This window comes from Lolium rigidum, chromosome 3 (assembly GCF_022539505.1).
Source record: "Lolium rigidum isolate FL_2022 chromosome 3, APGP_CSIRO_Lrig_0.1, whole genome shotgun sequence".
Lineage (NCBI taxonomy): Eukaryota > Viridiplantae > Streptophyta > Magnoliopsida > Poales > Poaceae > Lolium > Lolium rigidum.
The window spans coordinates 97,168,719-97,195,784 of record NC_061510.1 but is presented as its reverse complement, the minus strand read 5'-3'; the positions used below and the strand labels follow the sequence as shown (position 1 = coordinate 97,195,784).

Sequence of the window (27,066 nt, the reverse complement as noted above, 5' to 3'; positions counted from 1 at the left end):
CGACCAGGTATAGGTCGGGTGGCACGCCCTGCACTTCGCAACGCCGCGTGTGACCAGAAGAGCATTGCGGGCCGTCGCTCGGAGGGGTCTCAGCCAGCCGCAGCTCTAGGCTCCCCCCCGGCTCTACAGTGTTGACAAGGCCGCTGCCCGCCGGTGGGTTTTGGCAGTCAACAACTTTAGAGAGACCAATCATGCAAACCAAATTTCAACAAGCTCTACGGTAGTTCTCCACTAATAGGTTTACCACATGATGCAAGAGGTTAAACATGATCTACTTGAGAGCTCAAAACAATTGCCCAGTATCAAATTATTCAAGACAATATACCAATTACCACATGAAGCATTTTATGTTTCCAACCAAATAGCAATAAATGAAGCGGTTTTCAACTTTCGCCATGAACATTAAAAGAAAAACTAAGAACACCAGTGTTCAATATGAAAAGGCGGAGCGTGTCTTTCTCCCACACAAGGAATGCTAGGATCCGAATTTATTCAAACACAAACAAAAATAAAACACACAGACGCTCCAAGTAAAGCACATAAGATGTGACGGAATAAAAATATAGTTTCACTAGAGGTGACTCGATAAGTTGTTGATGAAGAAGGGGATGCCTTGGGCATCCCCAAACTTAGATGCTTGAGTCTTCTTGAAATATGCAGGGATGAACCACGGGGCATCCCCAAGCTTAGACTTTTCACTCTTCTTGATCATATTATATCATCCTCCTCTCTTGATCCTTGAAAACTTCCTCCACACCAAACTCAAAACAATCTCATTAGAGGGTTAGTGCATAATCAAAAATTCACATGTTCAGAGAGGACACAATCATTCCCAACACTTCTGGACATTACCCAAGGCTACTGAAAATTAATGGAGCAACGAAATCCACTCAACACAGTAAAAGAGGCAATGTGAAATAAAAGGCAGAATCTGTCAAAACAGAACAGTCCGTAAAGACGAATTTTTCTGAGGCACTTAACATGCTCAGATGAAGAAGCTCAAATTGAATGAAAGTCGCGTACACATCTGAGGATTACTCATGAATTTTTTCAGAATTTTTAGAGTCTCCTACAGAGCGATCTACTCAAATTCGTGACAACTAAAAATCTATTTCTGCGCAGAAATCCAAATCTAGTATCAACTTTACTATCAAAGACTTTACTTGGCACAACAATGCAATAAAGTAAAGATACAAAGGTATTGCTACAGTAGTAACAAGCACCTTGACTCAAATATAATTTTTTTTTGCAGAAATAAAATAATGGGTTGTCTCCCATAAGCGTTTTTCTTTAAAGCCTTTTAGCTAGGCGCAGAAAGTGTAAATCAAGTACCATCAAGAGAAGAAGTATTAACATTATTATCAGGGGCTTTGCGCCTACCTTTCTTACTCTTATTCTTACTCTTTGGTCTAGGGAATACATGACCGCATCCGGGTGTAGAGGTAAAATTTAGAGTGCCTTTTTCCACATCTATGGTTGCTCCCAAGAGTTTCAGCAGGGATCTTTCAAGTGTGATTTGTCCTATCCCTACACATTCAATAACGAGATAATCAGTGGATACCGTTCTTCCAAGGAAGGTTGTGAACACACCTTCAACTATCTTCTTAGGAATTATAACAGAATTATCAGTAAGAGTTATTCCTTCTCCACCTTCAGTAAGTCCCCAAAGTGTCTAAGATTCATAGATATTTTTAGGAATAAGGCAAAACTCAGACATAATATCACAACGAGCATAAAAAGTTTCACCACAGATAGCAACCTTAATAGTAGGGACCCACATTGAAGGTTCAAAGCTTACTGGAACATAATCATAATATTCACGAATCTGGTTATACCCTTCTTTTAAACAAGATATATTTGTTTCGAGAGTGTTTAATTTATTATGAATGCTAGCAAGAGATGAATCAAAATTATTAGCTGAGCTAGATGATGTAACCAACTTTTTTATGGCATTAAAAGCATGATCCCCATCGCAATGAAGGAAATCTCCTCCCACTACAGCATCCAAAGCATATCTATAGCGAAGAATAAATCCAAAATAAAAGTTGCTAAGAAGCAGGCTTAGAGTCATTTTAGGTTCAGTTTTACCATAAGAATCAAAAATTCTAGACCAAGCCTCTTTAAAACTCTCCTCACCCCCTTGTTTAAAAGTAAAGATCAATTCCTCAGGTGACAGAGTAACAAGTACATGACTAGACATGATAACAAAATAAATTAAATGCAAGTAACTATTTTTTGTGTGTTTTTGATATAAAGAAAGCAAATAAGACAGAAAATAAAGTAAAGCAAGGCAATAAACAAAGTAAAGAGATTGGGTGTGAGAGACTCCCCTTGCAGCGTGTCTTGATCTCCCGGCAACGGCGCTCGTAAAAGAGTTGCTTGTGACGGTAAAGCACACGTCCATTGGGAACCCCAAGAGGAAGGTGTGATGCGTATAGCAGCAAGTTTTCCCGAGTAAGAAACCAAGGTTATCGAACCAAGTAGGAGATGCAGAGCCACGTGAAGGTTGTTGGTGAAGGAGTGTAGTGCGGCGCAACACCGTGGATTCCGGCGCCAACGTGGAACCTGCACAACACAATCAAAATACTTTGTCCCAACTTAACAGTGAGGTTGTCAATCTCACCGGCTTGCTGTAAACAAAAGATTAAACGTATGGTGTGGAGAATGATGTTTGTTTGCATAGAACAACAGAGAACAGTGATTGCAGTAGGTTGTATTTCAGATGTAAAAGAATGGACCGGGGTCCACAGTTCACTAGTGGTGTCTCTCCAATAAGATAAATAACATGTTGGGTGAACAAATTACAGTTGGGCAATTGAAAAATAGAAAGGACATAACAATGCACATACATATCATGATGACTACTATGAGTTTTACTTAGGGCATTACGACAAAGAACATAGACCGCTATCCAGCATGCATCTATGCCTAAAAAGTCCACCTTCGGGTTAGCATCCACACCCCTTCCAAGTATTAAGTTGCAAACAACAGACAATTGCATTAAGTACTGTGCGTAATGTAAACAATACAAATATCCTTAGACAAAGCATTGATGTTTTATCCCTAGTGGCAACAGCACATCCACGACCTTAGGGGTTGCTGTCATTCCCCCGGATTCAATGGAGACATGAACCCACTATCGAGCATAAATACTCCCTCTTGGAGTTACAAGTATCAACTTGGCCAGAGCCTCTACTAGCAACAGAGAGCATGCAAGATCATAAATAACACATATATGATAGATCAATAATCAACTTGACATAGTATTCCATATTCATCGGATCCCAACAAACACAACATGTAGCATTAGAAATAGATGATCTTGATCATGATAGGCAGCTCACAAGATCTAAACATGATAGCACAAGAGGGGAAGACAACCATCTAGCTACTGCTATGGACCCATAGTCCAAGGATGAACTACTCACGCATCAGTCCAGAGGCGGGCATGGTGATGTAGAGCTCTCCGGTGATGATTCCCCTCTCCGGCAGGGTGCCGGAGGCGATCTTCAGAACCTCCCGAGATGAGGTTGACGGCGGCGGCGTCTCAGTAACTTTTCTCGTATCGTGGCTCCCGGTACTAGGATTTTTGCGATAGAAGGATTATATAGGCGAAGGGGCATAGTCGGGGGACACTCGAGGGGCCCACCCCATAAGGCGGCGCGGCCAGGGTGGGGCCGCGCCCCCCTACGGTGTGGCCGCCTCGTCGCCCCTCTTCGTCTCCTCTTCGGACTTCTGGAAGGCTCCGTGGAAAATAAGACCGTGGGCTTTTGTTTCGTCCAATTCCGAGAATATTTCATGTGTAGGATTTCTGAAACCAAAAACAGCAGAAAACATAAACTGGCGCTTTGGCATCTTGTTAATACGTTAGTGCCGGAAAATGCATCAAAATGATATAAAGTGTATATAAAACATGTGAGTATTGTCATAAAACTAGCATGGAACATAAGAAATTATAGATACGTTTGAGACGTATCATTACCAAACACCGATGGGCTCTGTAGGTGCATGCCCTTGTGAAACAACACTTGAATGTATTTAACCATGTGCATAGATTGTCTTTGATAGATTTGCAGGTGCACGGCGCCCTCGCTGAACACATCATGATCGGAAGACTCAAGCGTAGCTTATAGGTTTGCTGGTTTTGTGTGTGTGTCGCGAGGTGATGTGGTTGGAGAGCGAAAGAGGAGGTGCAGAATCTGCCTGACCGGTACTGCCGGTACCAGTAGCGGTAGTACCACTACCCTATTGGTACCGGCCTGAAGTACCGCTCAGGGAATTGCACGCAGAAAGGCCAATAAAGCAAAGTACGGTACCTTGATGGTACCATGAGCGGAAGTACCGCTCCCAAGCGGTAGTTCCGACATGATACCGCTTTGGTACTGTAATTTGAGTTACGGCACTACCGCTTCGGTACCGCCAAGGTACCGGATGGAGTCCGGGGCACGCAGAGGCCATGGCGGTACCACCAGCGGTACTACCGCTTCGAGCCCATGTGGCGAATCTGTGGGCAGATTTCAAACCGAGAGCGGTACTACCGCTTGCCCAAGCAGTAGTACCGGTTGTGCGGGATCTGCAAATAACGGTTGTATTTGGGGGAGCCTATAAAAGGGCCCCTTCTTCCCAGATCGATTTCATCTCTTCTCCTTCTCTCTCCTCCATTGTTGCTGAGCTCAAACCTTGAGGATCTCCCCACCTACCCAACCAATCTTGCCCAAACTTTAAGGAGTGGTGGAGGTGGTCCCGATCTATAGTTTTACCAAGAGAGATTTCACCAATATCATCTAGTCCTTTGTCGATCTTGGAGTTAGGGTTCCTATGGTGCGATCTTGGAGGAAGTGCTCCTATGGAGGCTAGCTTGGAGTTGTGCTAGCTTCATAGGGTGTTGGGAACCTCCGGTGTTTGTGGAGCTCGCCCCAACCTTGTGAAGGAACCGCCGCCTCGATCGGCTACTTAGTGGACAAGGGGAAGCTCCTTCGTGGGGCTTTCTCGAGGAACAAGGTGAGGCCTTCGTGGCCGTCTAGCCTTCGTGGTTAGCACCTCCTCAACGCAGACGTACTTCCTTTTGTGGGAGGAACTGCAGGAAACAAATTAACCTCGCCTCGTCTCCGCGTCCTCGGTTGTCTCACTCCCTCTTTTGCTACCTTGTTCGGTTCCTTTGCATGTTTCACTAGTCTAGGATCATAGGGTGGGCATAAAAACCGTGAAACCGAAAACCGAGCCGAAGCCGAAACCGAACTAACCGAAATCTCGGTTTTTTCCATTAACCGCTATTTTTTCGGTTTCCATTTATACTAACCGAAATAAATTTGGTAGAATTCGGTTTTTAGCCCCACCAACCGAACAAGACCGAATTGACCGAATTGAGTAACCTACCATCAATTTGTGCATAAACCGATCATTCCATAGAAGCCCAATTGCCTTTGATGTTCCAAAATTGTTCATTCAATGTATGACTTTGGTCTTTGATGTAATAGCTTTTTCTGAATATAGCGTGAAGCCTGCATAATAGAACACGTCGCTCGAAGTCTTAGCTACCCCTTTTAATCGCTCACGAGTGATGCACCTGTACCACGAGTGCCGCAGCCTACAAAATAGCATCCCTCCACGATTGGTGCTCATTTGTCAATTTCTTGCGCAGTTGATGCTTTTTGTGTTGATATGTCAATCACTATTTGCTTTCTTCGGTGATGCCTACTATTTGTTCAAGTGAGTAGGTTCATTCGGTTTTAACCGAAAACCGAACCGAATTTGTCGGTTAACCGAATCTTCGGATTCCTAAATTTTCATGCCAATTTCGGTTACCATTTTTGAAAACCGAATTTGTTCAAAAACCGCAAAAACCGAACCAAAATTTCGGTTAAAACCGTATGCCCACCCTGAGATCATACTAGGAGCATCCCTATTATCAAAGCTATCACCTTTACTTCCGCACCGCATAAAAACTGAAAAAAGGCATAAAAATTGTATAGCGACCATTCACCCCCCTCTTGTTCGTTATGATCCATTCACCTGGAAGGAGCATCCCTGCGCTCCACACGATAGAGACCACAAGACGAGTGCCACCGAGAGAACAGTTGGGTCACCTCCAGGTCTGATCGGCACGCCGCAAGCCACCATTTCCGCAGCTGCAATCATCGAAAAAGGGTCGCCGCCTCCACGGGAGGAGAAAGAGCGCCACCACCACCATTTGTTGCTTAAGCTTCGCCCAACAGCCTCCTCCGCCGGTGGCAAAGGGAGGGGAGACTGGCTGGGGTGGTAGCGGCAGCAGATTGGGCTCCTTAGTGCAGGCCCGGGAGCCACACAAAAGCGGGTGGTTTTTCCCGAAACTCTCACAAACTTCCACTAAGACCCCGAAATGACTCAGACGGAGACATAAGGTTATGTGGTCATCCATTCCGACTCATATCGGGATATTCTGAACCATCTAAAATACAACCTTGAATGAATCTGGACATGTAAGGACTTCTCCCAAGTGGCTAGTTTTTTGGTGGACATATTTAAGGCGCTCATTCTTATATGAAGGGACATTCTTGACTAAGCTAAAAAAGATGACATCTCCATTTCTCACTCCTAAATTGTTGAGCACCTCAATGAAATCTCCTAATTCCTCGACCTATATTCAAATTCATTTGACGAATCGGTAGAGGAGAGAGATCCAAAAACCTACCAACCCAAATAGTGATATACCCCTTAAGTTATTCAAGTTAGTTGTTGCTCTTTGGTTTGTTGGGAAACCTGAGGTGATCTAGGTCAACTCGAAGCTTTTGGGTTGTGTATTTTTGCATCCTGAAAGTTCATTTGTGAGGGTTTAGAAGTCAGCTTAACGCCTACCAGTGATTGAGCTCCTACTTCATAGAGAAGACTCAAAGAGAAGCCAAGGAAGTGAACATCAGATACATCTTCATCTCTGCGTGTTCGGTTACTTTTATTTAAGCATTTTCATTTATACCTTTGTGATAACCATCTTTGAAATATCTTATTGAATCATGTAGGTTGTTTCATTTAGTTGTTAGATACAGTTTATTTATCCCCGCAGTTTGAAACTTCCGAAAGGAAAAGTATAATTTATTCACCCCCTCTACCTCACCCTCCATATTATTTCAGTAGCAGTGAGGAATCGTGAGGCTTTGTTTGGTACTAGAGTTTTCGTGGGTATTAGTGGGGACAATACTCTAGACATGGGTAAACTATTGATGATTGTGAAAAAATACACTAAGATTTTAGGAAAAGTGGGGATAAGTGGAGATTAAACTCGCTCAATACTCTAGCACCAAACATGCATTTAGAATAAGTGGAAATTTGAATTTTGGTGGAGATTATCCTCACTAATCCATACTAAAACTCTAGAGCCAAACAAGACCTAAGCGGGATCAATGGCAGTGTCGGCGTCGGTTGCGTGGGGCGGTGCAGTGGCCAGCCAGGGGTGCACGTGTGAAGAAGAGTCATACGGCAGGACAGAGACACACATTAGAAGCAGTTCATTAGCCGGTTGAGAAATAACATTTTTTCCTAACCATTCACCTTTTCTATTACTAGAAACACATGTATTTTCATGAAATCTTAAATAACACATTTCATATATTTGTGTGAATATCTCATCATCTCTTCTCGATGATCTTATAGCGTATACATGTATAAAGAGGTCGGAGTGGATGTTTTACTATTCTTATGGAAGCGAGGCGTGTGGAAATCAATTCATTGGATTTCGAGTAGTACTATAACATTGATTCAAAGTTTTTGACTTGAGATGTTCAAATTGTTAAAAAACAAAAATGTATGTCTTTGATTTGTCAAAATTTAGATATATGTAGACACTATTTAGTGTATAGATACAACTCAGATTTAGACAAATTTCAGGTAGAATCAACCAATGCAATCAACACAAGTTCAAGTAGTATTCAACATCCGCAAGAACATGTACAATCAGATAACTAAAGTTTCAAATTCCAATGACTTTGTCATGATTCTACGAGCACCGAGAAGTTAATTCACTGACGCATGACGTTTTAGTGCCTGAACCACCCCCTCAGGTACCTGCTCTTCTTTTGCCTCAGCTGTAAATGGGAGATTGGGACAAACGTAAACATGAGATCATGAACGAAAGAAGATTACTGAATCAAAGGCGACGGGCATGGCATGGACAATTAAGTCTCACCTGGTTGCTGTAACCACACTTCTTCTTGCGACAGTTGGTAGCTCCCAGAGGTAGCCGAGCATAGCACCTGCAACAGCAGCGGGAAAAAAGATTTGGGATATTACACACCCATATAAAATTCAAGCCCAAAATGATGGAATGCTAAACCCAAGTGCTAAAAAGTGCACGGTGGCTGAATTGTTCCATCGAGCCCTCGCTTCCTAACCGTCAGATCGAGTCAATCACGAGCGCCCGGCGTCTCCGTCCCGACAGCTTTCACCTGGGGACTCCACCTTACCCTCCCGGATCCCCTTTCTCTCTTCCTCAGACGAGTGCTTGTCTCACCCATTTCAATGGCCATGGCTCCATTGATTCCTCGACATCCATCCCTTACCGTCGGCGGTGAAACACGCCAGCGGTATCCGCGATTGCTCCATGTGGACTAGGCGGGGCGAGGCAGTCGGTCGAGAGCGCCCGATGTGGGCGGCGCTGGAGCGGCGTCTATCCACAGCACTGACGACCGCAGCGGCCGATTTGACTGGGGTGGAGCGGTTTCTCTCCGCGGCAGCAACTTCCATAGATCTGGAGGTTAGTGACGTTCGATTCCGCGCTGGAGCGGTCCAACGAGCCTGAATCTGATTTTCTTCGATTTGTGATTTCCTTGGCATCAGGATCCCAAGCGGTGGCGGCAAATCGCAGCAGAGCGGGGTCGTTGACAAGTAGCGCGTGATATGGGGCAGGTGCGGAGCAACGTCTAGCTGAGGCAACGGCGGCTACGATGACTAATTTTGGTGGTGGTGCGGCGTTTCCTCGCCTTGCCGGCGTGTGCGATAGATCAGGTGCGTGATGCTAGAAAGTCATGTGATGTAGCGTTCCCAAGTAGATTTCTCTTTCTGCTTGCTTCGGTAGGCTTAATGTATCTCTCACTGATCTCTTTATACACCGGATGAGTTGCCGATTTAACCAAACACCATGGCTTCAACTCAAGCTACCAGATTGGACCGTACGCCTCAGTTCCACATGCCATCTGATAGACAAGCATTAGTAATTTACTAGTACTATACTCACTTTAAAAAAAATGCTATTCTGTTATAACCTGATGGTTCTTACAGTAGCATAGTATGAGTCAAACTTTTGTGATGCGATGCATTTTGACTTTTGAGTCAGTAAACATACATTGACAGTAAAACATCGTTTTAGGTTCAAGGGAAGATGTGTATGGGGTAGTGGTCGAAGACGATGCTAAGTTCCCTCCGGAGATGGAATGGCTTTCGCCCCACTAGTGATTCACTGTGCCGGTGATACTGTATGTGTCCACTGTATAGAGGTATGAGCGTTTGAAAGGGCATGGGATGCCCGTCATCGTTGACGAGCTTTTGAAGACATTTCCGCCATGAAATTGACGGTATATTCCCAAAACTTGATCCATTCTCTTGTTGCAATTAGGAGGGAGGGTATACATGCAGTGTTGATTTCAGGAGCAAACGGATGGTGAACTTTTTGGGGTATCGGAATGGATTTTTCGGTGCCATTTTCATTTTTGTTCTCACAAAAAAAATCTACTATGTTTAGTGTGAGATTAGATATTTGATGCTTAACACAGTACTTCATATTGAGGTGGTTAAGTGCTCAGGTAGGGTTTCATCGAGGCATGTCTTCTAAGTTGCTTATGGATCCATTATTTTGTTACTTCATGTCTTAACTAGCATACACACAATTTTTATTCAGAAAGATTGTTCTTAAGTTACTTTTGCATACACTCTCATTCATGCGCTATGTTGATTTTCATTATGCTGAGTTAGCTGCTATATATTTCTATGGAGAATAAATTATCCACTTTGATGCCTACTAAAAGTTATTCATGTTGCCTAGATTATTAGCCTCCAACGCACTATGTTGCAAATTGCAGGCTGCAAATTAACTTACCTAGTGGTTGTTCAAATACCCCCGAAGTAGCATACTGATTCAATTTAAGTTTTGTTTTATAATCAAATGCCCCTAAGTAGCATAGTGATTTAATTGAGTTACTTTTTTCATCTCACTAAGTTTTTTTCTCATGAAGATTAAGTTGTACACTAGATTTTAAACTAAGTTGTTTTTTTTTGTTTTCCCCGTCAGTTATATACCGATTCTAACTAAGTTGTTTTATTTGACATACCTAATTAGTATGCTGATTTAATTAAGTTGCTTTTTGCCATCTCACTAAGTTATTTTTCATAGAAATTAAGTTGTCCTTCAGAGATGAGTTGGATGTACAACAACCATTTTTTCTGGAATGTAATTTACTGGCCATACATATGAGAAGTTCCAGGTCAATAATCCGGTTGCTTAGTCCCATGTTTCTGATATGCATGGGCTTTTTTGGTAGAGTTGCTACTCACTAATGCCCCACGGTTCTTCTTTTATAGTAGAGTTGCTACTCACTTTTAGTTAAGTTGTTTCTTCTCAGTAATTAAGTTGCTCATACCTTAAATTAAGTTGTTTACTGCTCAGTTGTATTGATTTATGTTTTGCTGCAACATCCATGTTTAATTAATTTTTCACAATAGTATTGAGTTTTTGGTCTCTTTTAGTTTATCCCTGGAAAATTAATTGTTCATACCTTTAATTATTGTTTTACTGCTCGGTTTTTATCAAGTTTTGTTTTTCCGCAATATCATGTTTAGTTAAGTTTTCACAATAGAAGAGTTGTAGTCTCTTTTAGATATGTTGATGACCCCTGCCAATTTGGTTGCTCATACCTTTAATTAAGTTGCTTATTCCATCTCATTTAGTTGCTTACCGTCCCTCTCAAGTTGTTTTTCCACGTTATCCAATAAACTTAGGGGCTATTGTTGTGTTCTGGTTTACCAAGTAATCATCTGACTGAATAAGTTACCTATTAAGGTTCTTTTGCAACATAGCTAAGTTGTTTGTTTCAACAAAGTTAAGTTGCTACTCCATGCTACTAAGTTTGGTTTTACAACAGTTAGTTAAGTTTCACAACATATATTAAGTTGCTTTTGCAACATAGTTAAGTTGTTTCTTTCAACAAACTTAAGTTGCTACTCCATGCTATTAAGTTTTATTTTACAATAGTTAATTAAGTTTCACGACATATATGAAGTTGCTTTTGCAACATACCTAAGTTGTTTCTGTCAACAAAGTTAAGTTGCTACTCCATGCTATTAAGTTTGCTTTTACAACATTTAACTACTTAAAAAGAAAACCTAGAATTTATTCTACAAAACTGGATGTGTAATGCTTGTTCTCTTGTTGTACGTAGCATACAAGTAAGTTGCAGGTTTCTACCCACTAAGTTTGCTCTTGTTTGTGATCTTGTTTCCAGAAACTTTCCAGGTGCATGTTCTCCGCTATGCATGCTTGTTACCAACGGAAGCGGTGGGTGGTTCTTCATGTCTGCCAAAACCAGTCGAGGTCAGGAGCAGGAAGGGTGTCCTCATGAAATTCAACTTGGTCTCCTGGATCTTCTCCTCTGCACATATCAACTTTGATTTGGTATCATACTTTATCGCTTAACTTAGTACCACCATATGTGACACGATAGTGGTGGTCTTTGTGCCCTCATCCATTTGCAAAGTGGTTCGTTTGCGTGTGGTGATTTCTTAAAGCGTAAACCTAGTGTGATTAATACCACTAGCAAGTGTAGAGATATGTTGCCTAATTTATTTATCAAGTTGCATATAGGTTGCTGCTAAGTTGCACACTGGTTACTGCTAAGTTGTTGATCCGGTGAGATATTGTACTAGTTGTTTATATGAAAATGGCACCACCGGAGCCTTATAGTTAAATTCTCTAGCAGTTTCTCTTGAGTTGCCTATTGGTTGTTAAGTTGCCGATTGGGCAAGATATCAGTGTTTTTCTGGCGTGAAAATAATTGTAGTGAAACCCCGACCTTGCTTCTAATTTTGTATTATTTTAATGTCAAGTTGTATATACAATGTTGTTGCACACAGGGTTACTGTTAAGTTGCTGATCCGGTGAGATATCGTAGTTATTATTTGTGTCAAATATATGAAATGGAATCATAAGATTAACTTGCTGAGCTATTTTAATTAGGTTACCTATTGTTCTATACTTTTATTTGGCTGGATGGGTGTCCACTATTTTGTGTTATTCCTGCCTGACATGGCATTTTTTTATCCCCATTTTAAATTGCTTTCCGTTATAAAGTAAATTCATTGATGGATCCTACTAAGCTGTTGCATATTTCTGAGGAAGTCTTGTGGTTTTTATTTCCCTGCTCAGTTGTATTTTCAATAAGTTGTAGTACGGAGTATAACTTTTCTGTCATGTTGCAATTCTGTTTTCAGACATGCCGGAGGATATACAAGTGGAGATCAATAAGGAGAAACGACAAGAATTGTCAAATTTGCACTAAGCTAGCAATAACAGCCTTTTTTTAAGATCACCCAACTGTTTTTGGAGTGAGTCTTAAATGACGAGCTCAAATACAGCTGGTTATTTCGATGTTTTTTGTCAGATTATGTGTAGGTGGTACAACTAGTACAATATCTCGTTTTAAATGACTAGTTCAAATGATGGCACATATTCTCGTTTTTGGGAACCAGATTTTTTATGGTGTAATCAGCCAAGCAATTGGTGGGAACCGGATAGGTATGGGACATGATGTTTCCTGTGTGGTGCACGTGCATCGGGTTGGGTGGAACGCGGCAGGTGCCTACCCAAACCGGACCGGGATGAATTACCAAAAATAGAATAGCGGGATGGTGTGGACTTTCCTTTTCTGGGTGAGGGCTGGGGCGTACTATCCAGCCCGCGTTTGCTCCCTAGATCCGTCCATGCTAAAACTGTTAGCTAGGGCCGATGCAACAAGCTAGTGTAGGAATACCGTACTTGCGGCAGATCAACTTGTGTGAGTTGTACTTTTCTGCGAGGGTTCTGAGGTTGGGCTCGTATGACCACGGACACGGATAGCGCCCGCCGCCGGGGAGGCGAAGCAGGAGGTGAATCGTGGACTCCTTGTGGATGCTGTAGTCGGCCAGGGCACGGTCGTCGTCAAGCTGCTTCCCGGCGAAGACGAGGCGCTGCTGGTCCGGCGAGATGCCTGCGGCCACGATCGACAGAAACGTCTCAACCTCAACAGAGACTCCATGCATGGCCGGTCATGCAAATGCGACGCGAGGCGTAATGGAAAGATTGGTGTATATGGAACGTACCTTCCTTGCCCTGGATCTTGGCCTTGACGTCGGCGATGGTGTCGCTGTTCTCGACCTCGAGGGTCATGGTTTCCCCCGTCGGCATCTTCGCGAAGATCTGCATCTTTAACGACTGCGCCATGCCTTTGTCTGGTTTTGCTCCCTTTGTCCGGTGATGGTGACTCGTTCGTGAATCGGCGACGGTGGTGAAATCGAACAATCGAAGAGAAGAGCGCGCGCCGTGGCGCTGTTGCGGGTGCGCACCACGGTCTTATATATAGGCGGACGGTGGCCACTCGATCGGGACGTAGCGCGGCCGCTAAGTTACCGAACCGAGGGAGGATCGAAAGGGAAGTAACGATCGAATTCGATTCCGATGCGCTCCAATGTTTTTCCTTCCGGCTTGCTCACGTGCTTTCTGGACCTCGCCGCGGCAGCGCGTGTTTTCAGGACAAGCGGCGTCTCCGCTGCTCTTCGTGTCGCGAGCGACGATGGCGGGATACAACAGGGACACCGGACACACAATGAGTTGAAGGGTGTGTTCTGTTCAGGAACGAAGTGGAACGGGATGTTATGGTTTCATTTCACTAGAATGGGTTGGTTCCATTCTTGTGTTCGGTTAGGATAAAAAAATGTAATGAAATGGTTCAGTTTTGTGTTCGGTTGAGGCCAAAAAACTGGAATGAAGTGGAACGGGATGTTATGGTTTCATTTCACTAGAATGGGTTGGTTCCATTCTTGTGTTCGGTTGGGATAAGAGCAACTCTAACAGAGCCCGTAAATCCCGCCGGAACCGAACTTTTTCGGCGGATTTACGGGTTCGGGCTGAAATGCGCGCAGATCAGAGCCCGAAAAGATGGGCCGGCCCGAACTGGAAGTTCAGGGGCCCGAGAAACTCACCGCGCGGCCCCTATTAAAAGGGTTCGCGGAGGGGAGTTCGGTTCGGAAACCCTACTCCCCTCCCGCCGCTCCCCTCCCGCCGCCGTAGCCCGCCGCCGCCTCCGACGAGCAATCCCGGGCGCTCGGCCTCCGCTCCGCCGCTACGGCCACCACCCCGCCGTCCGAAATGACAAGGGCAAGACCCGTGGGTAGGGGCGGCGGCCGATCCGGCGCCGGAAGGGCAATTCGCCATCCGCCGGGCGTACGGGCGGAGACGGAGCGCGGCAGGCGGGCGCGCTCGGACGGCGCATGGAAGCGGGCCGGCCGCAAGTGGCCGGCCGTAATGGCGGGCACGCTCCGACGGCGCGCGGAGGCGGCTGCGGCGGCGGCTGCAGCGGCTACGGCGGCGGAGGCGGCTGGGGAAGCGGAGGAGCCCCTCGCTGACGGCGGGTGCAGCCCGCCGCTGCCGCCATTGCCCCCAGCGGGGACGACGACGCAGACAGACCGCCGCTGCTCTGCGGGAGCGCCTCCGGCGCGGCCACCATCGAGCTGGCGGCCCTCGCCGTCGCCTAGCAACCGGTGGCGTCGAAAAACCCTCCGCCGCCGCCCGGTGACAGTAAAAGTCGCCGGGAATCTTAATTTTTAGTCTAAATAGGTCCGTAGTACTAATTTAGGTGCAATGCGGTTGTATTTTGCCACTATTTAGTGTGAATTATGATCGAATCCAGCGTGATCGGCTGAAATCGACTTCGATCACGAAACTTGTTTTCCCGCGTCGTTTGATTTTCTCGAGTTCGGTTTGGGTTTACAGTTTCCGTTCTGCGCCGTGTCCAAATGCGCTCTCAAATCGTTTTTCGGGAGACTGAACTCCGTTTTTTCGGTTCGGACTAATACAGACTCTGTTAGAGATGCTCCAAAAAAGTGTAATGAAATGGTTCCGTTTTGTGTTCGGTTGAGGCCAAAAAACTGGAATGAAATGGCTAGAATTTGGTTCAGCTCACCTCTTTGCTATGCTAGGTGAGATTACCTCGTTTGTGAGTTGTAACATAATCAAAATTTTGGTAGCAATTCGTTTGTATTTCCAACAATTAGCAGTGCAAATATATAATCACCTGGCAGCATTTCGTTACTGTTGGGGTCTCCATGATTTCCTGCAAATTTTTTTGGGGTCTCCATGCTAGAGAAACGTGGTTCCCTGTCGCCAACAGCCATTGCTGCCAGCGCGCCCGCCCGCCCCCACCGCTGCCTGCCTGCCCACCCGCCGCCACTGCTGCATGCCCGCTCGCCGCCGCCGCTGCCTACATGCGCGCCGCCGTCGCCACCTGCTTGCTCCAGCGCTGCTCCCAACTTCTTGCTCCTCCGCCCCCGCCTACTTGGTCTGCCGCCGCCCCCTCCTGCTTGCTCCACCGCTGCTGCCACCTGCAAGCTCGACCGGCGCTGCGCGATTTCTTCAAGCAGCCAAGAACGAGAGGAACCAGGGAGAGGAAAGACATGCACGTGAGGGGATAGGGCTCGGGCCGGTCTGGTGAGCGGTGCCTTTTTTCTTTATTTTGAGGGTTAGCGAGAGGGATGTGGTGAGGGAACGAGCAGTGCAGAGATTTTTTGAAAGACGGCATGGAATTTTTTGAAAGAAAAAGGCAAATGACCAAAAATAAGGGGGTCAAAAAAAATTACGACTTTCCTCGCTTGGGCCAAAATTTTCCCTTTTCGGTTGCCGTCTACATGGTAATTGACGTGGGCCTACTTACTCGGACGATAATGCCCAATAACTACACACGGGCAACTCATTCACTTTTGGCCCCTTTTCTAATGCAACATGGATCATATGATTCACAAGAAAAAACAGGGAAATTCTACGTATTTCTTTTGTATTATTGGGGGTTGCAATTTTTGAAACTGCCGTACCCTGTGTGAAAAATCTTGATCACTCCATACCTGCATGGAGCGCTGTATTTTGAAAAAAAAATAAAAAATAAGAGTTTAAATTATTAAAATTCTGAAAAGTTTCATGATTTATTCTGTCAACTTGAAGATCTTTGAGCGATAGAGTTTTAAAAAATAACTCCAATAAAGAGATTTTTTATTGTACATAGAGGATGACATGTGGGATTCATGAGTCAGTAGCTTCCTCAACGTTTTAAAGGCGGTATGAGATCGAAAGAAAAAAGCAAGTGACCAAATATCAGATGCTAAAAATAATCCAAGAAAAAAACTTTATTTTTTGTACATAGAAGATGACATGCGAGTCCCATTTTGCAGCAGGCTCAACGTTTGAAAGGTGGCATGAGATTGAAAGAAAAAGGCAAGTGCCAAATATTAGCAGCCAAAATTAATCCAAGAAAAAAAACTTTTATTGTACATAGAGGATGACATGCGGGTTTTCCCCTTTTGCAGCAGAGGAGTCAACATTTGAAAGGTGCCATGAGATCGAAAGAAAAAGGCAAGTGACCAAATATTAGGTGCCAAAAATAATCCAAGAAAAGAAAACTTGATTGTACATAGAGGATGACATGCGGGTCCCATTTTGTAGCAGCGGTATGAACGTTTTAGAGACGGCACGAGATCAAAAGAAAAAAGACAAGTGACCAAATATCAGGTGCCAAAAATAACTCCAAGAAAATAAACTCGATTGTACATAGAGGATGACATGTGGGTCCCATTTTGCAGCAGCGGTCTCAACGTTTCCAAGGCGACACATGATCAAAAGAAAAACACAAGTAACCAAATATCAGGGGGTCAAAAAACAATCCAAGAAAAGAAATTTGATTGTACATAGAGGATGACATGCGAGTCCCATTTTGCAGCAGCGATCTCAACGTTTCCAAAGGCGGCATGAGATCGAAAGAAAAAGGAAGTAACCAGAAATTAGGGGGTCAAAAAATCCAAGAAAAGAAACTTGAATATACATAGAGGATGACATGCGGGTGCCATTTTGCAGCAGCGGTCTCAACATTTCCAAACTGGCACAGGATCGAAAGAAAAAGTCAAGTGAGCGAATACCAGGTGCCAAAAATAACTTCAAGAAAAAAAAACTTGATTGTACATAGAGGATGATATGCGAGTCCCATTTTGCATCAGTGGTCTCAACGTTTCCAAGGCGGCACAGGATCAAAAGAAAAAGGAAGCAGCCAGAAATCAGGGGGTAAAAAAAAATCCAAGAAAAGAAACTTGATTGTACATAGAGGATGACATACGGGTCCCATTTTGCAGCAGCGGTCTCAACGTTTCCAAGGCGGCACGGGTTCAAAAGAAAAAGGAAGTAGCAAGAAATCAGGGGGTCAAAAAAATCCAATTAAAGAAAAAAAATTCGTTCATAGAAGATGACATGCGGGACCCATGATCCTGCATCGTAAACGGCTCGATCAAAGAGCGTTGAACGAGATGGCGCGATCGAGAAAAAATAATGCTAGAGAGGTTGCCATCTGGGCCCTACATCCCTGGGCAGTGCGGATTTGCGTTGACTCGGCCGGCGCACCCGAGAATTCATCGTGCACCCGTTCCGGGCCACCATACGCGACGTTTTTCACGTTTTCGTCTGGCTAGGTGGCCTCAAAAACGAGAAAAAAAGTTTTTACATGCACCACGGAGCAAAAATCGTTGGCCATGGTGCATCAGCAACCACGCACGACTTTAACTTCATCGGCTATGGCAACTTTCTTGTAGTGACTCCTATTGTTGAGCACCTCAATGCTCATAATTCCTCGACCCATATTCAAATTCATTTGACGAATCGGTAGAGGAGAGCGAGATCTAAAAACCCACCAACCCAAATAGTGATATACCCCGTAAGTTATTCAAGTTACTTGTTGCTTTTGGTTTTGTTGGGAAACCCGAGCCGATCTAGGTCGGCTCGAAGCTTTTGGGTAGTGTATTTGTGCTTCCTAAAAGTTCATTTGTGAGGGTTTAGAAGTCAGCATAACGCCTACCAGTGATTGAGCTCATCCTTCGTAAGTTCGTAGAAAAGACTCAAAGAGAAGCCAAGGAACTGAACATCAAATACATCTTCATCTCCGCGTGGTTCAATTACTTATATTTGGGCATTTTTATTTATTGTATACCTTTGTGATAACCAGCTTTGAAGTATATTATTGAATCATGTAGGTTGTTTCACTTAGTTGTTAGACACAGTTTTTTTATCTCCGCAGTTTGAAACTTCTGAAAGGAAAAGTAAAATTTATTCACCCCCTCTACCTCACCCTCCATATTCTTTCCGTAGCAGCCTCAAATCGTGAGCGGGAGCAATGACAATGTCGGTGTCGGTTGTGCGGGGTGGTGCAGTGGCCAGCCAGGGGTGCACGCATGAAGAAGAGTCATATGGGAGGAGAGAGACGCACATTAAAACCAGTTGATGCATTAGCCGGTTGACAAATAACATTTTTCCAACTATTCACCTTTTCACTGAAACACATATATTTTCATGAAAACTTAAATATCACATTTCATATATTTATGTGAATATCTCATTATATCTTCTAGATGATCTTATACAAATACGTGTATAAAGAGGTCGGAGTGGATGTTTTACTATTCTTATGGAACTGAGGCGTGTGGAAATCAATCCATTGGATTTCGAGTAGTAGTATTCCATTGATTCAAAGTTTTTTACTTAACATGTTCAAATCGTCAACAAAACTATGAATCAACCAACGCAATTCACATGTTCAAGTAGTATTCAACATCCGCAAGAACATGTATAACCAGATAACTGAAGTTTCAAATTCCAATGACTTTGTCATGACTCTATGAGCACCGAGAAGATAATTCACTGACGCATGACGTTTTAGTGCCTGCACCACCCCCTCAGGTACCAGCTCTTCTTTAGCCTCAGCTGTAAATGGGAGATTGGGACAAACGTAAACATGAGATCATGAACGAAAGAAGATGACTGAATCAAAGGCGACGAGCATGGCATGGACAATTAAGTCTCACCTGGTTGCTGTAACCACACTTCTTCTTGCGACAGTTGGTAGCTCCCAGAGGTAGCCGAGCATAGCACCTGCAAGAGCAGCGCGAAAAAAGAGTTGGGATATTAAACACCCAATACAAAATTGAAGCCCAAAATGATGGCATGCTAAAACTGTTAGCTAGGGCCGATGCAACAAGCTAGTGTAGGAATAGCGTACTTGCGGCAGATCAGCTTGTGTGAGTTGTACTTCTCTGCGAGGGTTCTGAGGTTGGGGTCGTATCTATACGGATAGGGCCCGCCGCCGGGGAGGCGAAGCAGGAGGTGAATCGTGGACTCCTTGTGGATGCTGTAGTCGGCCAGGGCACAGTCATCGTCAAGCTGCTTCCCGGCGAAGACGAGGCGCTGCTGGTCCGGCGAGATGCCTGCGGCCACGATCGACACAAACGTCACGAAGGAGTAAACCTCTCGACCTCAACAGAGACTCCATGGCCGGTCATGCAAATGCGACGCGAGGAGTAGTGGAGATTGATGTATATGGAACGTACCTTCATTGCCGTGGATCTTGGCCTTGACGTCGGCAATGGTGTCGCTGTTCTCGACCTCGAGGGTCATGGTTTCCCCCGTCGGCATCTTGGCGAAGATCTGCATCTTTAACGACTGCGCCATGCCTTTGTCTGGTTTTGCTCCCTTTGTCAGGTGATGGTGACTCGTTCGTGAATCGGCGACGGTGGTGAAAACGAAGAGAAGAGCGCCTGGCGCCGTTGCGGGCGCGCACCACGGTCGTATATGTAGGCGGACGGTGGCCACTCGATCGGGACGTAGCGCGGCCGCCAAGTTACCGAACCGAGGGAGGATCGAAAGGGTAGTAACGATCGGATTCGATCCGATGCGCTCCCATGTTTTTCCTTCCGGCTTGCTCACGTGCTAGCCGCCGAGGCCGGTCGGCGGTCGAGTACAAGCTGCATCGCTTCAGGACCTCGCCGCGGCAGCGCGTGTTTGCACCTTTTCATCCTCAGTCCGGCCAACAGCCAAAAGTTGCCGCAGCGGCCAAATACATTATGTAACTGCTGGTGGAGTTTTTACTAGCCTAAAACCACCTCTTCATGGCGAAAATTCTCAAAATCCATCAGTTCACAAGGCCGCGACCCGAGAGACGACGCGGACCCATTTGAGGTGACTCAAACTGACAACAGGTCCCACCGAGGAGGTTGAGGTGGCACCGGAAGACGGTGCGGACCCATTTGTCAGCGATGAGGTGGCAGAAACCTGTGCAATTTACCGAGCTGGATGTGGATCCCACGTGTCAGCCCACATATTCTTTTGCATTCTCTTCTTCCTCCCGTGAGCATCAAATCCTGGCTGCCGAGCCCGGCCAATGCCGCCCACGCACAAGATGCACGAACAAGGTGTCGTGTTTCATTGGCAGCCTACGTTGGACGAGCTGAAGCGGAGATCGAGCATAGGCAGACGAAAATGCGTCATGGAGCGGTGGCGTTGCCCGACTTTAGAGAGGGACGCTGCCACCCCCACGCCTCCCCAAACGAAGTTGAGGATTCCATAAGCTCCGCCTCCTTGTCCATGTTCGCCTTGCAAAAGGAATCTACACTAGGTAGCACCAATCAGCACCACTGTCCGTTTACTTCCCAGCCTCCGGCCGACATTGCTGATGACCGTGGCCTCGTCCCCATGCCTCGTCCGTGTTCACCAACCCTTCCATCTATCCAGCGTGAGCAGGCAACATAGGCTATTGAGCATTTATGCGTGGCCACATACACGCGAGGTAGGAGTAGACTGCACGCGTGCTCGTGGTGGAGACAAAAACTAGCCGGCAGTGGAGCAAAAAGAAAAGAGGAGACCAGGTGGTCCTGCCATGGGGCGGTGCAGGGCAGGAGGAAGGAGACGCCCTCCAACGAGAGAGAGAGAGAGAGAGAGAGAGAGAGAGAGAGAGAGAGAGAGAGAGAGAGAGAGAGAGAGAGAGAGAGAGAGAGAGAGAGAGAGAGAGAGAGAGAGAGAGAGAGAGAGAGAGAGAGAGAGAGAGAGAGAGAGAGAGGAGAGGGAGAGGGAGAGGGAGAGGGAGAGGGAGAGGTAGAGGGAGAGGGAGCGAGTGAGGTATTTTTTGGGTGTGGACCACGCGGAAACTGGCAGTCCAATGGGCCACGCCACCCATATTTTGGGTTGGGCCGGGTCACTATAGGTTCCACGGAAGGGGGTGGCGTACCATGCCCCAGCCATGCCGCCAGCAGGAAAATACTAGCAACGTTTCTATAATTTTTGATGCTCTGTTTTACACCAATTGCTATATGTTTTGTTTACACTTCGTGACACTTTCATACATTTTTCGGAACTAACCTATTAACAAGATGAAACCGTGTCAGTTCCATGTTTTCTGTTGTTTTTATATTTCAGAAAAGTTGCACAGGAAATATTCTTGGAATTGGACGAAACAAAAGTCAAAGTTTCTATTTTTCGTGGAGCGAAGACGGAGTCCAGAGAAGAGACGGAGGAGGGCTACAGGGTGACCAGACCTACCCTAGGCGTGGCCTTGTCTGTTAGGACAAGGCTCTCTGCTTCAACAAGAAAAGTAACAAACGCCTTGGGCTATTACATTTGCTGGGTACGCCCCCACGCCTAGGGGTGGTCTGGGGCCACCAGGCCTACACCGACCTCGGCCTTCCGCTTATATAAAGCTCCCGACGTAAAAACCCTAAATATACCGCCCACGAAAAGTTTCGTAGCTCCGCCGCCGCCGCAGACAAGATTCGGGGGACAGAAGACTCTGTTCCTGCACCCTGCCGGGACGGGGAATTACCCCCGGAGCCATCTCCATCGACTCCACCCCCATCTCCATTGCCGTTGCTGATTCCCATAATGAGGAGGGAGTAGTTCTCCCCCGGGGCTGAGGGCTCTACCGGTAGCTATGTGGTTTATCTCTCTCTTCCATGGTGTGATCTTTATGTGATCATGGCTTTGTAATCTAGATGTCGTTATGCTATTCAAGTGGATTTTACTTATGTGATCCCCGGAGACTCCTTGTCCCACGTGTGTAAAGGTGGAGTGTGTGCACCATGTGGGTCTCTTAGGCTATATTTCACAGAATACTTGTTCACTAAATTATGGTTTGAGTTGGATGTCTCTATGAAATTGTGGTGTGTTAGTACCGCCTATGAACGCTCAAAGTGCAGCGCGGGGTGTTCATTAGTGTTTGGGAATACATTTTTAAGGTTTGCTTTTGCAAACCTACGTAGTGGATTAGTGTTCGTTATCCAGCCGGAGAGTCTTTCAGAGTAGCATATTGAAGTGTTTATATTTATACTCCTTTATGATATCGAATTGATGAGAGTGACTACTAGTGAAAGTATGATACCTAGGCCTTGTTTGCAAGCATCGAATCACCGTTTATTTGTTGTTTTACTGCATGTCTACTTTCTACCATATTTATTTCAGATTGTTATCACCACTCATATTCATCCATATCACTTGCATTTTACTATCTCTTCGCCGAACTAGTGCACGCACACCTATACATCTGACAAGTGTATTGGGTGTGTTGGGGACACAAGAGACTTCTTATATCGTAATTGCAGAGTTGTTTTAGAGAGATATCTTTGACCTCTACCTACCTGAGTTTGATAAACCTTGGGTGATCCACTTAAGGGAAACTTGCTGCTGTTCTACAAACCTCTGCACTTGGAGGCCCAACAATATCTACAAGAATAGAAGCTTGCGTAGACATCAAGCTCTTTTCTGGCGCCGTTGCCGGGGAGGTATGGTAAAAGGTACTCACATCCTCTGGTTACTAAGTCTTTTAGTTACTGGTGAGTGATCGAAGTTATTTCCTTTAGATTCTGCAATTACATCTTTTTTGTTTCTTTTTTTAATTTTCACTAGTTAGGCTTAATGGAAAAGAACAACAAAATTAGAGAGCTTTATAGTATTTATCTCGAGTTAAGACAGAGGTGTTTGAAGAGAAAATTAAAAAACATATGGAACTTTATTTGCATGCTAATAGTAATGTTATTGGTATGAATTCTTTGAACACCATTATTGCTAATGCTATGGAAAAGTCTAAGCTTGGGAAACCTAGTTTTTATGAAAATGATCTTTTTAGTTCCCCAGCTTTTGAGGAGGAAATTTGCTATGATGATACTATGCCTCCAATATATGATGATTACAATGATGATTATGTTATTTTCAGTCCACCTACTATTGAGGAGAAAGTTAATTATGATTATAATATGCCTCCTATATTTGATGATTATGGTAATTAGAATAATAATGATAGCTATTTTGTTGAATTTGCTCCAACTACAATTAATAATAATGACTATGTTTATGTGGGGAGTAATAATTATTTTATGCATGTGGCTCATGATAAGAATGTTTTATGTGACAGTTATATTGTTGAGTTTATTCATGATGCTACTGAAAGTTATTATGAAAGATGAAAATATGGTTGTAGAAGTTTTCATGGTACTAAAACATATCTCTATATGTTGAAAGTTTTGAAGTTACTCCTGTTTTATCTTCCTATGTTTGTCACTTTGTTCTTTGTGAATTTATTTGTGTACAAGATTCCTATGCATATGAAATAGTTTAGACTTAAATGTGTTTCATATTTGCTTCTTGATGCTCTCTTTTACTTCAACTCATATTTCTTATGTGAGCATCTTCTTAAACTACGGAGCCTAGCTGAAAGGCGTTAAAGAAAAGCGCTTATGGAAGACAACCCATTGTTTTATTTCTGTAATTTTTCTTTTATGTTGTGTCTTCGAAGTTATTACCTCTGTAATAACCTCTCCTTCTCATTTTTATTTTGTTTTTGTGCCAAGAATAGCCCCTAATAGGAAGAAAGTAAGATTTGGGAAGTTGCTGTCCTGAAAATAGATCCTGTGTTATTACCATAAAAATTCGTAAAAATAGCCAGAGCGTAATTTTGAGCTGTAATATTTTATGCATATGACACAGGTTATTATCTAACTTTCGTTATTTTACCACTTTTCGAGATAAGCAATAGAGGATTTAAAAAAATCGATCTTTACCTGTTGTTCTGTTTTGACAGATTTCTGCACTATTTGCATTTGCCTCCTAAATCTCTTTTTTTATTTATTTTTATCAAAGAACTTTTTAAAAGGTTGCTACAGTAGTTAATGCTTTAATAGATGTTTGATATATGTTAGTACTGAACCCAATTGGATTTATTTATTTTGATTGTACTAATGCTGCTAATTGAGAATTGTGTGAAGTTTTGTATGAAGGAAGTTTTCAAGTGTAGGGAGAGAAGAATGATGTGATGAGATGAATAATGGAGAAAATCTCAAGCTTGGGGATGCCCCTGCACCCCAAGATATATTCAAGAGGTACAAGCATCAAAGCTTGGGGATGCCCACGGCATCCCCTCTTCATCAACAAAGCAACAAGTCATCTCTCTATGCGCTATATTTTTATTGCTTCATACGCTATGTGTAACATCCCAAATTTTCAGTAAAGAAAGAAAGAGAGAGTTTCCCAAAAACCCAAAATTTGGAACCAACAAAAACTTTATATCATCATATAGTGCTATGCATATAGATCACGCGGTTAATTATCTGAGTGTGCATTTTGCCATGATGCTTGCTTGTGTGATTACACTTACACTAAAACCCTAAACATGATCTCTTGATCATCCAAAGACAAAGAAAAAGAAAAGAGAAAAGAAATATATAAAATTCACCTCAACACTCACATAGGGCTTATGCCATTTTTGCAAATTATTAACCTAGACCATTTTGGTTTGCACCATTGGTTGTAAATGGATACTAAACACTTATTAACACTTTTGGAATCAAAGAAACTCAATTCAAATCAAATTTGAATCAAAATTGAGCTCACATGCAATTATGGTCACATGAGCCATTTTTAGCCTGATGCCCACTTTGAGCCCTGATATTTAGAGATTTCCCTTCTACACTTTGTCAACTCTTTGCACCTCATCCAAGACAACATCAAGGAGAACAACTTTGCCCAAAACCATCACCTAAAATTCTGCCTCAATTTCAAATGGTGAGCAAGTAAAGTAGGGACCATGAAACATATGTAAGATCGTATGCAATATGTGATTTTGCATTTCAACTTCTTTTTGACCACCACCACCTCCATTCTACTTCTCTCATTATATCTTTTCACTCCACCAAAAATCTTTTCAAAATTCAAAAATATTTTTCTTTCGGGCATTTAATCAAACACTTGGCAGACAGGAGGAGAAAATATGCCCATGCTGGGTTTGGGCTTGGACCCGGTCCAACCCTGGCCACCTCTGCTGTCCTTGAGCATCACCTCACCCTCCAGCATCTTTTCCATCACTTGCCAGCACCTCCACTTGACCAAAATGACAAGGGCATGACCATGCCGTGGCATGGCATGGCCACCCCGTGCCCTCTCCCTCACCTCTCACCTCAGCCAAGCCCTGCCATGTCTAGCAGACCCCTCTCACCTCCCTGAACCTGCTCGTGCCCTTCCTTGACCGAGACCGCGCTTGCACGCGCCAGCACAGCCACGCCCAGCACGCTCCAGCGACGCCATGCTGCGCATGGTCGCTACGCTAGAGCACGCCAGAGCGCGCAGCGCCTCGTCGCCTCAGCCTGCCCCTCGCCATCAGCGCCTGCGTGTCACCTCGCCTCAGCACCAGGACGTCGCCAGACACCGCCACGAGCCTTCCCGTGCCCTATCGCCGTCGAGGAGGACGACAACGTCCGCCACAGTACCCCATCGACGCGTGACGCGCGCCACTGTTCTTGACCACCGAAAACTATTCCGAGCTCACAGTGACGTTCCCTGAGTCCGTCTGCGCGATGCCGTACCCTCGCCCACGCCGTTGATTGACGGGAGAGCGCAGACACCATCGTCACCGTGACCTCCCGCCGCTGCTCGAAGCCACTATAAAAGGAGCCCTCCGCTCCTCAAATTGAGCACGCCACTCGCCTCCCCTCTTCTCCCTGAGCCGCCTAGCCACCTCGCCTTGCTCGATTAGCCACCAGAGAGCCTCAATTGCAAGCTCGCTGCCGCGCACCGTCGCCGAAGATCGCCGGAGAAGGAGGCCGCCCCAGGAAACGCAACTGCTACCAGGCGCTTCCTCATCGACGACAAGGTCGCTGCGCACACCTCCGACGACCGCCGGAGCTCCAACGAGCTCGCCGACCCCCTACCGCCGCCGCCAGTGAGTTCATCTCCCGTCGGAGACGACGACCTACCTCGACCGTGCAATCTCCTTCTAATCGCACGGCTCGCGTTGCGCGTACCGTTTTGCTGGCTAACTCCCACTGATGTGTGGCCCCCACGCTGTTAGCTGGCCCGCTGCGAAGCTGGGCCGGCCCAACTCCCTCTCGCGCTGCTTAGCCCGTTAGTGTTTCCCGCCAAGCCCAACTAGTTTGAATTCGAATTTTCCAGTTTAGATAATTTTTGCAATCTGATGCCAAGTTTAAAACTCAATAGGGACAAATCTACTCGGCCAAATTTTACAAACTTGATATTGTTGGAAAGATTAGAGTTTTATCTACACAATGCCACCGGTTTGAACCTTAGATCCTGAGTAGAATTAAAGTAGCAAAATAAACAAGGCAGGGACTTTTGTGACTTCAAATAATTATTAAAAATCAACCACAAATGCTATTAAGTTGATTCCAACTCCTATAGCTCACATTTCACATGCACTAATTGTTTCTGCAAAAATATGCCCTGCTTAGTCTGAATGTTTATGGCCTAGTTTAATTAAAGGACTATATGGCTATTTCTAGTCAATGATATTGTCCAAAACTATTTAAAAATCACATGTGAGTTTCTCTCTCATTTAAATCTTGTCATGAAAATTTCAAAATGAGATAGAGACCCTGGTCTATAGGTTCTCATATGATTTGTTTGATGATATTAAATCATTACCATGTTAGGATTAAATGGCATGAGGTGCTACGCCTCATTTAAATCATTTTCTTAAATGATGAGTATGAAGAGGT

At 44.7% G+C, this 27,066-nt stretch overlaps 1 protein-coding gene across 1 annotated transcript in view; it reads right to left on the bottom strand.

Annotated features, from left to right (window-relative positions):
• LOC124701985 (polyubiquitin 3-like) overlaps window positions 1-27,066 on the bottom strand; it is a 125,443-nt gene that overhangs the window by 18,425 nt on the left and 79,952 nt on the right. The window contains exons 6-9 of the mRNA XM_047234083.1: window positions 19,627-19,730; window positions 19,377-19,503; window positions 13,318-13,421; window positions 13,082-13,205 (exon numbers count right to left, since the gene is read on the bottom strand). Coding sequence (XP_047090039.1) covers window positions 13,082-13,205; window positions 13,318-13,421; window positions 19,377-19,503; window positions 19,627-19,730 — 459 coding nt within the window. The remainder of the gene's footprint in view (window positions 1-13,081; window positions 13,206-13,317; window positions 13,422-19,376; window positions 19,504-19,626; window positions 19,731-27,066) is intronic.